Source organism: Squalius cephalus (genome assembly GCF_949319135.1).
Source record: "Squalius cephalus genome assembly, chromosome: 5".
NCBI lineage: Eukaryota > Metazoa > Chordata > Actinopteri > Cypriniformes > Leuciscidae > Squalius > Squalius cephalus.
Genome location: NC_137126.1, coordinates 24,442,957 through 24,457,295, shown reverse-complemented (window position 1 = coordinate 24,457,295; position 14,339 = coordinate 24,442,957). Strand labels below are relative to the sequence as shown.

Below are 14,339 nucleotides of genomic sequence, written 5' to 3'. Positions count from 1 at the left end.
AGGAGTCAGATCGATGGAGCTGGAGGCTGACACTGCTTAACTGTTCTCACAAGGAAAATCTATTTCCACCGGTGGAGCCATAAATCTAAAGGAGAGGTTTGGTGGTGATGTAAGAAAATCATCTATTTCATAGGTACTGACAGATGCCTGAGCACTAGATCAAGAAGAGGTGCCATTTCACTGCAGGGAGGTTAAAGGAGGAGAGATCTCAAATGAATGGTTTGCGAAATTGGAGAACAGGTCAAAGTTTTGCAATAGTGACATAAATCATGTTTTAATAAAAAATAAATGAGCAATATAAATGTTGGCACATACCTGGGCAACAGTACCATATAACGCAATTCTGTATTACTCTGAGGGAACATAATGACCTGCTGAAAAGGTCAAGCATGGTTTTGTGTGCTTTTTTTTAGTAAAGTTTATGAATGTGACTCTACAGTTCACACTACAAGTCTTCAGTTATAAAGTCTAGAATACTAGATCTTATTTAACAATTAATTAACTCAATCATACTGCTTTTTAAAGTACAGAATCAAAGATTTCACAGAAGGTCATATAAGAGGTGTTGGGACACAAGGACTGAAGTTTGAATCCGGAATGGGTCATATACTGATTTTGACACATACGAGCGAGCAACATCAAACTATGCCGCCAGTTTATCGCAATGTCATAACAAAGACTATAGATATACAAAGACGGTGCACTCCTATTACTTATGAATGGGAGAACCTTCTGAATAAAAGAGCCAATTGCAACTGCAGTTACCGTTAGAAGCGCCAGGTTCCCATTGAAACCTTAGGACTGCAAATGCGCATTAGCTTTTTTAACACTATTTGAGCAAAAGAAACAACATTTATGGGACAGTTCATGTCAGGTAATTTGTGGCAGATTTGAAATATGTTATTTAATTGTGAGTTCAGCAAGCAGTTTTCAAGATTTTAGGATTTCCCCACTCAAATAGATAGGACTCAACCCGAAATAGCTGCCCAGAGGTGTTGCAAATATGGCCGTCGAGTGAAGAGACGTTCCTTGAAAGAGACTTTGGTCATAATTATATCTTTGTGTACTGTATGTAAAACTAGCTTTTTTCACATTGATTCATTTTCAAATTATTTATTTCAAATTAATTAAATTAATATTATGCAAAAATAAATATACATTTAATTGATGCAATTATTATGATAGTGTTTTTTACTATTTTAAATTAAATTGTGTGATATATTCATTGACTTTATAACGACCACCCAGCTCTCTAAGATATCGCCGTTGGCAATCAAAAAAACCTTTATCGGTTGATCACTAGTCCCAATCCCACTCCTCCTCACTCTCTCTGTCACTTTTCTGGTTGGAATGGCTAAAAATACTGAAAAAGTGGTGCTAAGCTGAAAATTAGCAATAAATTAAACATGAACATCCAGACAGGCCACACATCATCTTCAGAGCCCCAGAGCAAAGAGTACCAGGAGGACAAGTGTTCCTTTTCAGCTGTATCTGATAAGCTAAGCACCCCACACTTCAGCAGCTCTATCCCTGGAGCCTAGCCAGATGGTTCCCATCAAACTGCGCTAAGGATGAACAAACAGCATAAAGTACATTATCTCATCCATGTTGATTGAAGCTTTTGTGAAGCAACAGCCGTAAATTGCGAGCTATTCTCTAGAGGGTGGAGGTGTGCCAGTTTGTTATACTGATGCTAAAATGACCCTCCTGTTGTTCCATTCACTCCTCTGTCCAAAACTACCAACGTGAGGCTTGATTCAATTACACGGCCAACCGAACTCCATTGGCTTTATTGCAGGTGGTGAGAGGGATAGGTCACAGCATAAACACCTACATTATAAACCAAGCAAGAACAAATCCAGCTGAAAGACTTAGGGGAAAAAAGTAACTCATTCTATCAAAACTGTTACGACGAGCGGTTTGTACCAAGACTCCGAACCGGTTCAGGGAATGAAAACAAAAATCTGAAACAAACTAAATCAAATCAAATCAAATAAATCAAACACTTTTTTGAAATTACCATTAACCGGTTGCTAACGTTATTTTATCATTCTGTTTAATATTTTAATTTGGCAGTCAACCAATCATGAAGTCAAATAGTACGGCCTATGCTGATGTGATGTTGTTGACACATCCAACGTAAGTGAAATGCCCGCGCTCAGCTGTCAAGTCATCATAGGTAAGTTGTTGGCATTAACTTTTGGATCGAGTTTTTCCCGAGAATATGTCACCAACCATTAAAGTATTATGAAAATGAATGGCAGGTAATATCCAGCGTGTTGCGTGTTTTGAATCTAGCGAAAATTGCAGGTTGGTGTAGAACCGCTATTTAGGGAAAAAATGAAACACCATGTTGTCAAAGTATTGTGGCACTTGCGTGTGTCATTACATTGTTAACATTTTCCCCAAATCAAGCTCAAATTGAGTTACACGGTTTTTTCAAAAGGGAGAGTCTGAGATTTTTGTTTTGTCAGTCATTAATGGTCAAATTTGAGGCAGCGTTAACTTACAGGTTACAAAGTTTATTGTAGCTATGTGGGCACCCCCTGCTGGCCTCACTAACACCTCTTCCAACAGCAACCTAGTTTTCCCAGGAGGTCTCCCATCCAGGTACTGACCAGGCTCAACCCTGCTGAGCTTCAGTGGGCAACCAGTCTTGGGCTACAGGGTGATATGGCTGCTGGGTGATAGGGATGCTGCACACTGGTGGTGGTTGAGGAGAGATTCCCTGATATGATTGTAAAGCACTTTGGGTGTACAGTAGTACATATGAAAGCCTAATTCCTTCCTTCCTTCCTTCCTTCCTTCCTTCCTTCCTTCCTTCCTTCCTTCCTTCCTTCCTTCCTTCCTTCCTTCCTTCCTTCCTTCCTTCCTTCCTTCCTTCCTTCCTTCCTTCCTTCCTTCCTTCCTTCCTTCCTTCCTTCCTTCCTTCAAAATAGTCCATCCGTGAGCTCCACCAAGTTGTAGTTTTATGTAACAGCAGTGGCTCTGTGGCTGGTCATGTGACCAAAAGCACAAATGTTATTGGTTGACCAGTTTTTATTCGTAGTGCCAAGGAAGAGATTAGAATACCTCTCCGTAAAAAAATAAATAAAGCTGTCGCATTGACAACAAGCAAATGTTCATGTTGGTCAAGAAATTAAAAATGTTTAATCACAATTTTTTCACAGAATGGTCATTGTGTGAATAGGCCTTTTTCCACAGTCCTCTGTGTAAGAGGCAACGCGTATAACGCAACACCCATGGGTCTATGATGTATTGATACGGAAAGGCTTGTCAGTGAAATTGGATAGACAGAAAATCTTCCATTCTGTAAGAAACATATATGCCCATTAACTGAACTCCAATGGTGGAGATTCAACAGATTCAACAGCAGGTCTTATCTTAGAAAAATGAGGCTCATTTTCTAAAAGCACAACATCTAGAAAGCCCGAGCAGGGCAGGAAAGACGGGATAGGTAATAAAGTAAGCAGACAGGGTGAGAGATGGCGGTCTCCTCTAACACACTGAATGCTGGGAGGTGTTTTCCAAAGGAAGCTGGCTTGAGTCGAGGCATTTGGCTGGTTCCTGCACACAGAGTGTCCATTCAGCCCTGTTCCTGACTACACCAAGGCCCAGGCCAGGAACGATAGAGGCTGTGCTGAGGCGTGGGTGACCAACTACAATGCCCTCTTTCACTACCAGCCTATGCCCTCCTCTCAATACCCCACCCCGCCTGGAGGGCATGAGGAGTGCCAGAGCCTTGTAGATACAGGGCCTAGTCATGAAAAAGACTCCTTGAAACCCAGTTTGTATGTTGAGAACTGGGTTATTTGAAAAGAAGCAAAGCAGTAGTGGTCATGTCTTGCTACATTTCTTGACATAAATCAATAAAGACATCTGTTAATGAATAACACTGAATTGTATGGCTGATATACTTCAAGCGAAATCGAAGAATAAACTGGTGTGACGTCATTGTGCAGTTCGTTTGACATTCGAAACGGCTTGGCATGTGCAAATCGCTATGATTAGATGCTTTCTTAACTGCTGTTTTCTCACCGCTGACAATTTTGTTGTGTGTAAATTTTGTTACTGAGAGGAAAGTGCACAGTACATATTCATCTAAACTCTGCTCCCAGCAGTGTGGATGGTGTCACGATGTTCCCTATAACAGTAAACCAGTATGCTCAGCTATTTCGAACATCTACCCCTAAGCGAAGAACAAAAAAGAACTTCGTTTTAAGTATGTCAGAGCCTTTAAACCTCACAATCCATAACAAAGCTAGTTAAACACCTTTCCAGCTGAACCAATAGACTGAAAAGAAGACCTCGTTTTACTATGGATGAATGGGCAAACGACACAGTAAATGGCTCTGGCATGCGCACAATTATGATCTCTAACCTTATGAACCCTGAAGAGAGTCACGTTTGGCTCGGGCTCACCGCTGGAGTTCATTCATCTCAACTAAATGCTAAACTAAGCTTAAACTAAGCATTCCAGAGTTACAGTATATTTGACAATTCTCGTGGATGTTCAAACAAAGAAATGGGTGGTGCGGTGACACTTCATATCCCACATTATACAGTTAAGAACTTGTTGGGAGGTAAAAACAAACGTCAAGAGGAGTCTACTATTGGGCCAAATGTGACACCTGTACCTGCTGATGTGTGGTGATTATCTGTGGTGGATTCAGGTCACACTGGGGTTCTAGGTGAGGTGAGAGGTCTGCCCTTTCCCAAGCATTTCATCATGCTCTGGCTGGAGTTCAAAGACCCACAGGACATCATGGGTGGAGGCCAGAGTTATGAGGTCCTTTTTTCTTGTGCTAACACAATAACATTCTTCTAGGGTCATTTTAGTTGCACAACATACCATAAGAAATTAACGTGAGCAGCAGGCATCATTCCTGCTGGGATGGACACACAAAGGCCACACTGATCCACCTGAGGGGAGGAACCCTGGTAAACACACTGCTGAGAGAGTATAGAGAGAGCTCTGTATCTGCTACAGATCCATGTAAACAAGCTGTGCGAATGGAAAGAGTCTTATTGACTCATTCCACAGAAAAGGCAACAGGGAACAGAAGAGATATAAAGATCACATTGTTGCTTGATTATCATAATGCCCTTGAGCACATTCGAGAAATTGTCACATGGAATTAAAGCACTGTGAATGCTTTGCTAGATGGCAAATAATGGATGACGGATATATATATTGTGTGTGTGTATATATATATATTGTGTGTGTTATATATATATATATATATATATATATATATATATATATATATATATATATATATATATATATATATATATATATATATATATATATATATATATATATATATATATATACATATATATATATATATACATATATACAGTATATCCATCATCCATTATTTGCCAAAATATATTATCATCAACCTCCATATTAAGGTGGAGAAAGTATTGTTTAAAATTTAAATAAATGCATTTTTCAGTTGCTGGTGTACCATCAACAAGCTAAATATGGAGAAAGTGACCAAAAGACCCATCACCCCTCAGGCAGGCACCGAAGAGCAAGGGCAAGCCACATTAAGCACTATGACTGAGCAATCACATGTCCTCACAAAGACATGTCCATATCTACAGCATGCTATCCTATGTGTGGTCAGGCAGTGTGTGTCAAGCAGAGATGACATCATACCAGCCAATTACTCTCATTAAGCTCAGCTATTTCCTGTTCCCATCACCCATCACTACAAGCAGGCTATGAATCTCAGTTTTGCAGCAACAAAAGGTTGTGACGACACCGGGGAAGTGTTCTCCTGGTTTTCAGGAGACAGAGACATCGTAAAGGAAGGACACCAGAGGAATGTTCATGTAGTGCCAAGAATGTGGCTGCCTTGATTCTGAAATGGACTTGTTAAAACTTGAAAAATCTGACTGCAAATGCTAGCGCTAACAGTAGTCCCTAATCATTCAGAAAACCACAGGTTCCTGCCTCCGCAGCACTGGAGAATATATCACCCCCTTGAGCAAACTCTGGCTAAGCAAAATCATCTACCATTTTATGTTGTCAGACAGCCCAGAAAGATTTTCCTCTTTAAATTAATCTTTACAACAACAATGGGGTTCACAACGTCTTACTGCCATCCAAAAGACACTGTTTAGAGGTTTTGAAGATTATAGGTGAAAGACCAAAATACGACAAAAATATATTTGTATTATTATCAATGTTAAACCAGTTGTGCCGTTTAGGCTAATACTTCTGTGGAAACTGTGATACATTTTTCAGGATTTTTTTTTTAAGAATAGAAAGTTCAAAAGTATAGCATTTATTTGAAATAGAAATCTTTTAACATTATAACTGCACTGTCACTTCTAATCAATATTGCATCCATGCTGAATAAATGTAACATTTATAGCTGTTGTTTTTCAGTATAGTAGCACATTAATATCTGTAATTGCCCCTCCCTCACACCTCTAATCGATTCGATTGAAAGATACGCAACTTATGTAAAACCACTATAACAAGCACAAAATGATAAATTAAGCATTAAAATACATTTAAAAGTCATGAAATTATTATGTTTTCATAATCAGTCATTACCATCATGTCAAGTCCTCATGTCCAACCCTTTAGAAGGAATCCAACCTGTCTTCAGGAAACAAATTACTAAAGCCCCAGTGGGCAGCATTTTTGCTAGATCATACAAAGAGTTCATTTTTTACATGAAGATCACATGAGCGATTGAATTTAAACACAGAGTCCCTTTCAAACTGACACAGGCTTGAAGCTAATTGACTTCTGAGAACTCAAGACTGTCAACTTTGAGATGCATGACCATGAAGTCTTTAAATGCACCAGGAATTTATGAAAATGTCCTTCAGCTCAAAGGAAGCGCCTCCATGTCCTTTCATTATCTCAGGCTTCAAATTTAGGGTCACATTGCAGGAATAGTGAGTACATAATCTGTCTACTCGGCGAGGAGCACAGGCACCCTGGAGGAGTGAGGTGTGATCTCAGCATGAGCGGTGAGAAGCCGCCCAGTTTGGTCACCCACACAAAACCCCATAGAGCAAAGTGCAGCGACGGGGGCTGAGGCAGTGTTCAGCATGTCATTCAGTGAGATACTAGGCGTTACTAACACACAACAGCTGCAGGACAAAAAGACGCCTAACCAAAGGAGGTTTTTAAAATAAATAATGGTATTTGATATGCACTTTGATATTTATCATATAGTTTATCCTGTGCCTCCTGCTTCTAAATGTACACCATTAACCACTGCCTACTTAGTAAATCAGTAAGGGTCTCTGCCACATAACACTGAAGTCTTGAAGGAAGAAAGGGGCTTTTTTCCACACTTCTCATAGCTTGACTTTCACATAAGGTATCTGTATGTTCACAACGATAATATCACCAAGTGTGCAAATGTTTCCAAAGATAAGGCCAGTCAAATGAAGTCTCAGTGGACGCACTTGCAAAAGAGCTCACATTAATTTGAACATTTTTTCCTGATACTTATGAGTTCAGGCACAGAACACCGACGAATTCACAAACCAGGCAATAAGGTCCAACAACACACACTTCCATCCCATGAGACTGTCTTGTGCGATTGCAGCTGCAGAGCAGGACCATTTGAGAAATAGTGTCGCCGCTTCTCCGTTTTAAGCATTACTGCCAAGACCAAACTAACATGAGTACCGGTAATCAAACACATTGTACATCAACGTCATTGTAAGAGCGTTTAGATACAACTTCACCACACAGGAAAACTGAGCAAGACCATATAGGCTAAGTAATCTCTCACACCTCAGTACAAAACGTATTTGATTAGATCTTCACAGACGTTTTAAATCTTGACTTTAGGCCAAGCTAAGATTTTTCATTTCATAGCAGAGCAATGACATGTATTCTTAGTTATTGTATTTGGAAAGCACTTGCTATAGAAATAGTTTGTATGATTTGTTTATTGCATTTTAATATCTGATTTAATTAAAGGGCAAATAACAAAATTCAGACCTACTTCAGATGTCAAAGGAGGAATAAATATCAAGCCAGATTATGAGAAGACATTTACCTTTAAACTCAGGGCAATCTGACGAATGTAGATCATATTGAGATCCTCCAAAATACGAAGTTTTTCCTCCATGTCAGCGAGTCTGTCTATGGGCATCATTCAAGAGGAATACCAGCTCCTGATTTAAAGTTCAGTCTCCCAATGCTCTTCAAACCATCAATGTGTCTTGAGAGTTGACAAACATTATCGGAAGACAGGAAGAAGTTGACGAGTAGGCTATATGAATCACGACCCAAACGCATCCAAATCCAACAGCGTATCCAAGAAAATAGTTTTCACGTCACAGACCAGATGTGTCTGGAAACAACAGTTAATGAGATGCAAATAACATGAAATATAACTGAAGGCACCTAAAAATAAAGTCAGGAGTAGAAAGCTCTCTCCGCAAACTCGCCCAGCTGCTGTACACGACACTTCAAGCGTCCGCGCGTCTATATGCCTCCACAACAAAAGCGAGTGAGTACAGTAAAGGGACGCTCTCTACTGCATAAAAACGACTTTCTTAAAACCCTCAAATCATGTTCTCTCTATCCCGTCAGTATAATGGGTCATTTAGGCTACATGCAGTTTCTTTCTTTGCGTCCCTCTGTCCTGATGTGAGTGTGTCTGTGCTATGGCAGGACTTTCCCCACAAAAGGGCATCAGCGCGCGTGGACCGACTGTACCGCCTCATTCACCATTCAGCTCACAACACTAGGCTACAGCACAACCAGCGCGAGAGAGAAACTACACGCCCTTCATAAATAAGTACCCGAATATCTATTCGGTAATCGCAAAAGCCTTCACATCATTCAGGATGGGGATTTAAAAAAAAAAAAAAAAAAAAAAAAAAAAAAAAAACCGTAAAATATACGGCCAAGAAATCCGGCTAGATAAATAGCAAAATAGGTTGAGTTATTGGTGATTCAACCCTATTACCCAAGTTACGTTAAGAAAAATAAATAAATATATAATATTAATAATAATAATAATAATAATTTATACATTATATACATTATGTATATATAGAAATATAGTATATATATCAACTTGAGGGTGAGTAGCCTAAACAATTTTAAAATAAATATATAAAATAATTGAACATATTTAAAAATAAATTATTATTATTAGGCTATTATTATTATTATTATTATAATATGGGAATTTGTATGACTACTATGACCCCTATTAAGTGACAGCTTAGTTCTGGAAAAGCTGGCTAAATAATGCAAATACCATATGATTTTTTTTTTTTTAAACAGCTGAGCATAGTATTTATTTAATTGGAATTTGTATGAGCTAGGTTTCTTTTTCTCTTTTTAAGTTGTTGCTATTCTTGTTTGTTCTCTTTTGTTTTCTTTGTCATAATATATTGAAAAACTCAATAAATATAATTACTTTTTTTTTATAAAAAAAATAAATAAAACAAAAGATTCAGACCCTAATTTGTACCTGTATGTAAAGTTCCTCAAATGAAACCTCTTGACTGCTTCAGGAACATGTGTCTGCATGCTGCCTTAGCTGGAATATATACGAACATTAAAGGGTAACTCTCGCCAAAATGCAACATTATATAGATAAGCATAATTAGAATGGAAACGCCACTTTTAAGTTTGACCGTATTTTCGTTTTCGGTCAAATTGCTTTTTGAATACGGTCAAACTTAAAAGTGGAGTTTCCATTCTAATTCTGCTTTTAAACGAAAGTTTGCCTCGGGTAGATTAACAAAAAACACCCAAAGTTGCATTTTGGCGAGAGTTACCCTTTAACTATAGGAAACAAAGGGTCCATCTGTCCGCACAATGAGAACAGTGCTTTGTCTGGGTAACTGCAGTCTGCCTAATACTTTCCACATAATGATGGCATCCAGCTTCATAAATCCAACACAATTAGTCATCGTGATTGTCAAGCAGTGGTTTATTGACCCTTTCACCGGTCAAGTAATACATTTATTGGAAGGCATACTACTGAAATATTTCATACAGTGGTGGATAATGTGTGTTAGCAGGGTATCAATTTTTAATATATGCTCAATAATTTAAAATGCCACAGTTCAATGTCAGACTCAAAGATTCCTCTCACTGAAGGGAGTAAAAATCAATCAGAGCAAACAGGACTTATATTTACAATACAGATGTTTTGTGGTCTCTACTACAATTCTTGTTTCTTTCTTTTTTTATGCATCTGTTTGGATATTGGCAACCTTAAAAGGGAAAATAAGTACATTTAATTTAATGATGTTTCATAAAGAGTCTTTCAGTCTAAGTTACAGTATCCTATTGAATTTGTGTAACTAGCCCATTCAGTTTCTTTATATGACCCTAATCCGGTAATGAAGTCCGATTGACATTCGATTGACAAAAATAATACAATAAGTGAAAATGCAAATACGTATTAAATATTATGCACTATAACAAACCCAGAGTCACTTTCGGCTGAAACAAGAACACACAATGGGAAACACAGAGACGTGATTTGTTATTTTCCCAAGTCTTAGGGGATAGAAAAAAAGACTGCAAAATGTGGGCTCCAAGGGAATGGTACTCAGTGTTTGTGAAAGCAAAGTGGACACAGGGGTCTTGACTCTGTGAAACTCAATCTACCATATGTGCATGAAAGTTAAAGGAATAGTTCTCTTAAAAAATTTACTCACCCTCAAGTTGTTTCAGACCTGTATGGATTTATTTCGTCTGCTGAACACAGAGGAAGATATTTAGAAGAATATTGTTAACCAAACAGTTGATGGACCCCATTGACTTCCATAGTAGGAAAAAAAAATAAATACTATGGAAGTCAATGGGGTCCATCAACTGTTTGGTTACCAACATTCTTCAAAACATCTTCTTTAGAAATAAATAAATTCATACAGGTTTGAAACAGCTTGAGGGTGAGTAAATGATGACAGAATTTTAATTTTTAAGTGAACTATTCCTTTAAGGACTGTACCTACTGTAATCAGTAAAGATCTAGTCTACATAATTTGTATCATATTTGACGACTTCTGGTGGTGTTCTTTCCCAGTTATTTAGGTAAAAATGGACATTTCATTTTATTTCCTTAAAGGATTAGTTCACCTCAAAATGAAAATTTCCTGATAATTTACTCACCCCAATGCCATCCAAGATGTTCATGTCTTTCTTTCTTCAGTGGAAAAGAAATTAATTTTTTTGAGGAAAACATTTCAGGATTTTTCTCCACATAATGGACTTCAACGGTAACTATCGATTGGGACTATCACCACAGAAAATTGTGCAGAAGATGTGGCCATGAAATGCAAGCAAGTACAAAATGTATTTGATGTGTTAATGAGCACTCTGGACCTTTAACAAGAGTTTGACAATTGTTTATGAATGTACAAAATCTGTAAAATTTCAAAGATCAAAATGCACGATTGTCTCCCAAAAGAAAGAACCGATTCTGAACTGCCTGAAACGAGTTGTCATTCCATTCTTGTTTCCTGCATGAACCTACATAGGTTTGTAACAATTTTGCATAATGCCTATGGTCAGCCAATGGTCTTTATTGGTTGCCCGCGAACAATGTCTACTTTGACCCACCCTCAAACACTAGTTGTAGCTGAGCCCTGGAAGACTTTGGTTCCTGTTGTCGTCATGTCGAGAAGACACTGTTTTCTGTGTTGCGAAAGCAAATCCATTTTGCATGCATTTTCAAAGGAAATTGATACGGTAAAACCGACGGCATTGTTGCTGTTTGTATCACGGTGTATGAAGTGCTGAGCCTCCGGAGCTGAAATTTTAGATATGGTAACAGGCGTTATGTTTCTAACCCGTGCTGTAAGTGGTTCATTAAACAGAATGGGCCATCTGACCAATCAGAGCAGAGTAGGCTCTCAGAAAGGAGGGGTTTAGAGAGAATGAATCCTTTATAACCGTTTCAGCACTGTGAGAAAAGGGGTGAAGTGCAATATTTATTATGAGAAACTTTGTGTTTTTTGACCTTGAATGCATGTAAAAAATATTGCAGGGGAACTTTGTAAAATATTGTAGGAGAATATTGTATTGAATATTTAAAATAGCATAATAGGGCCAATTTAAATTCAGGATGGGTTGGTGCACCCACATATGATTTGACTGGTTTCAGTAGCATCTTTACAAATATGGTGTGAAGTGAAAAGGAACCTCTGACAGGCCTTTGTTCCTCAGCGGATGTACTGAAGCATATATAGGGATATTTCCCTTTCCCAATCAAGAAAAAGGGACTAGAAACGGCTATTTGTTTGGGTGGCCAGTGTGATAAAGCTGGCGCTGCTTAGGTGGCAAGCAGAAGGAATTTGACTGGGTGGAGTAAGGAAATGCCATACTGAAGTTACCACAACACTTCAGGTTTGCTATGCACTTAAATCTAGTGAAAGGAAGTATTGTGACAGGGGGAAAATGCTCTTTTTTCACTTATTCAAGAGTTTTTACACCCTTTAAAAGATAAGTGAATAAAGACGGCTCATGTTGCGTTTTTAATTCATGTGGTTTGAAGTTCAGTCAGGGCACATCTGTGAGACAAACAGAGGGAAGGGCAAGGCCTCTTAAGGGCTGTTAACCACTACAAAGAGCCTCAGCTGCTACCCAGCCCCATCTCAAACACTGAGTGCAAACCACAAGAAACAGAAAGAAGAGGCCCGTGCACTGTAAACACACACAAACACGTTGCGTTTTCATGTTTTATGGGGACTTTCCATCGACATAATGATTTTTATACTGTACAAACTGTATATTTTATCCCCTTACACTAAACCTACCCCTAAACCCATCACAGAATACTTTCAGCATTTTTACATTTTCAAAAAACATCACTTGGTATGGTTAAGTATGGTTAATAAGCCGTTTTCCTCATGGGGACCAAAAAATGTCAGATAAATTTCAGATATTGCCACCTTATTGTGGGGACATTTTGTCTCCATAATGTAGTGTTTACCAGGAGACACAGACACACAGATTTCAGGAGAATAATGGTGTATATTTAATCAGATACTATGAAACAAACTCACCTGACAAGTTAAAAAAACTCTTTCCTGTGTTGTCGCGTTTTTTCTTGTGGTAGATTTCCCCTACGAACCTAACTTAAGTTAACCTGGGACATCTCCAGTCGACGCTTACGAATTTATCCTCTAGCACATCTCCAGTCGACGTCAGCTGAGTCGGACGACGTCTCGCCCTTATAAACCTTTTCACTTGTGAATAAGGTCTCTAATGCTCCACTAGCCGGCTGCGCAGCAGTAACCAGACAGACTCCAAACAATGGCTTTGAATATGCTTTAATCACGGCCCGGAGGATCTCGCACCAATTTCAGAGAATTGCCCTCAACAACAGTTTTTATAGAATAGCAGAATGGCAAATGTGACATGATTCAATATGTGGTTCTATATATGTAAAGCAAATTTGGATTTACTTCAGCTTGTTGCTAGAGTCATGGAGTTAAAAATGTTTCCTAATTTATTATATTCAACACACACTAACTTTGGCCCAAGTGTTAGGGACATTTAGTTTTCAAAAGTATACACGTGTTAATCGTTCAAGAAAAAGGAATATTAGCTATGTTTAAATACAAATTAAATTTCCTTCACACTTTCTACTATAAAGTTAATTTATTTGCTTTATTGGAGGTGAATATCATACCATGCAGTTTGATAACAGGCCAGTAAATGGCTCACCCCACACACACAAGGAAACAGAAAATGTTATGAAAATCTTTTTCATAAATGAATAGATTTGACCTGCATGCGGATTCAAGTTGTGCTACATTGTGAATTTCGCTGAGTATCGTGCTTAATGTCCGTTAGCGATGACTATGCACAACACACCACAATCTCTCTTACATTATTGCCTAAATTTATACAATGTTACTCATCAATACCAAATCACAACAAGCAGTTAGTTTATCTTAAAATGGTTATAACAACACAACACAAAACCAAACCACATTTGTACATTTAAACAAAAACAAAAGAACATTTAACATCATGGAGTTACTGGCTGTCACTTGTTGCTATACATTGAGTCTAGAAATAAGATTTCTGAGCCCAGATTTCTATCCTTAAAGTTTCGGTTCTTTGGGGTCTCCAGAACTTCCTGTCTGCTCTGAGCTGCTGCCAGTGTCACTGTGCTGCTAACATGCTCCACATGTCCACGGGCAGTGAGTTTCTCTAGGCTCATCAGCTCCCTGGAGACGTTTCATTTCTAAAGTCAGCTGCAGCCCGTGTGATCTGGACCCCGTCCCAGGACCCCTCCATTGCCAACAAATCAACCCTCTCTCTCTCTCTCTCTCTCTCTCTCTCTCTCTCTCTCTCTCTCTCCCAT

The 14,339-nt window shown here is 38.5% G+C and overlaps 1 protein-coding gene across 3 annotated transcripts in view; it reads right to left on the bottom strand.

The window, feature by feature from the left end:
* Window positions 1-14,339, bottom strand: part of rtkna (rhotekin a) — a 69,574-nt gene that overhangs the window by 42,364 nt on the left and 12,871 nt on the right. The window contains exon 1 of one of the 3 annotated variants that reach the window (XM_079871458.1): window positions 8,049-8,661. The exons of the other annotated variants lie outside the window; for them this stretch is intronic. Coding sequence (XP_079727584.1) covers window positions 8,049-8,147 — 99 coding nt within the window. The 5' untranslated portion in view covers window positions 8,148-8,661. Of the gene's footprint in view, window positions 1-8,048; window positions 8,662-14,339 lie in introns of those variants that run through there. 3 annotated transcript variants of the gene reach the window in all.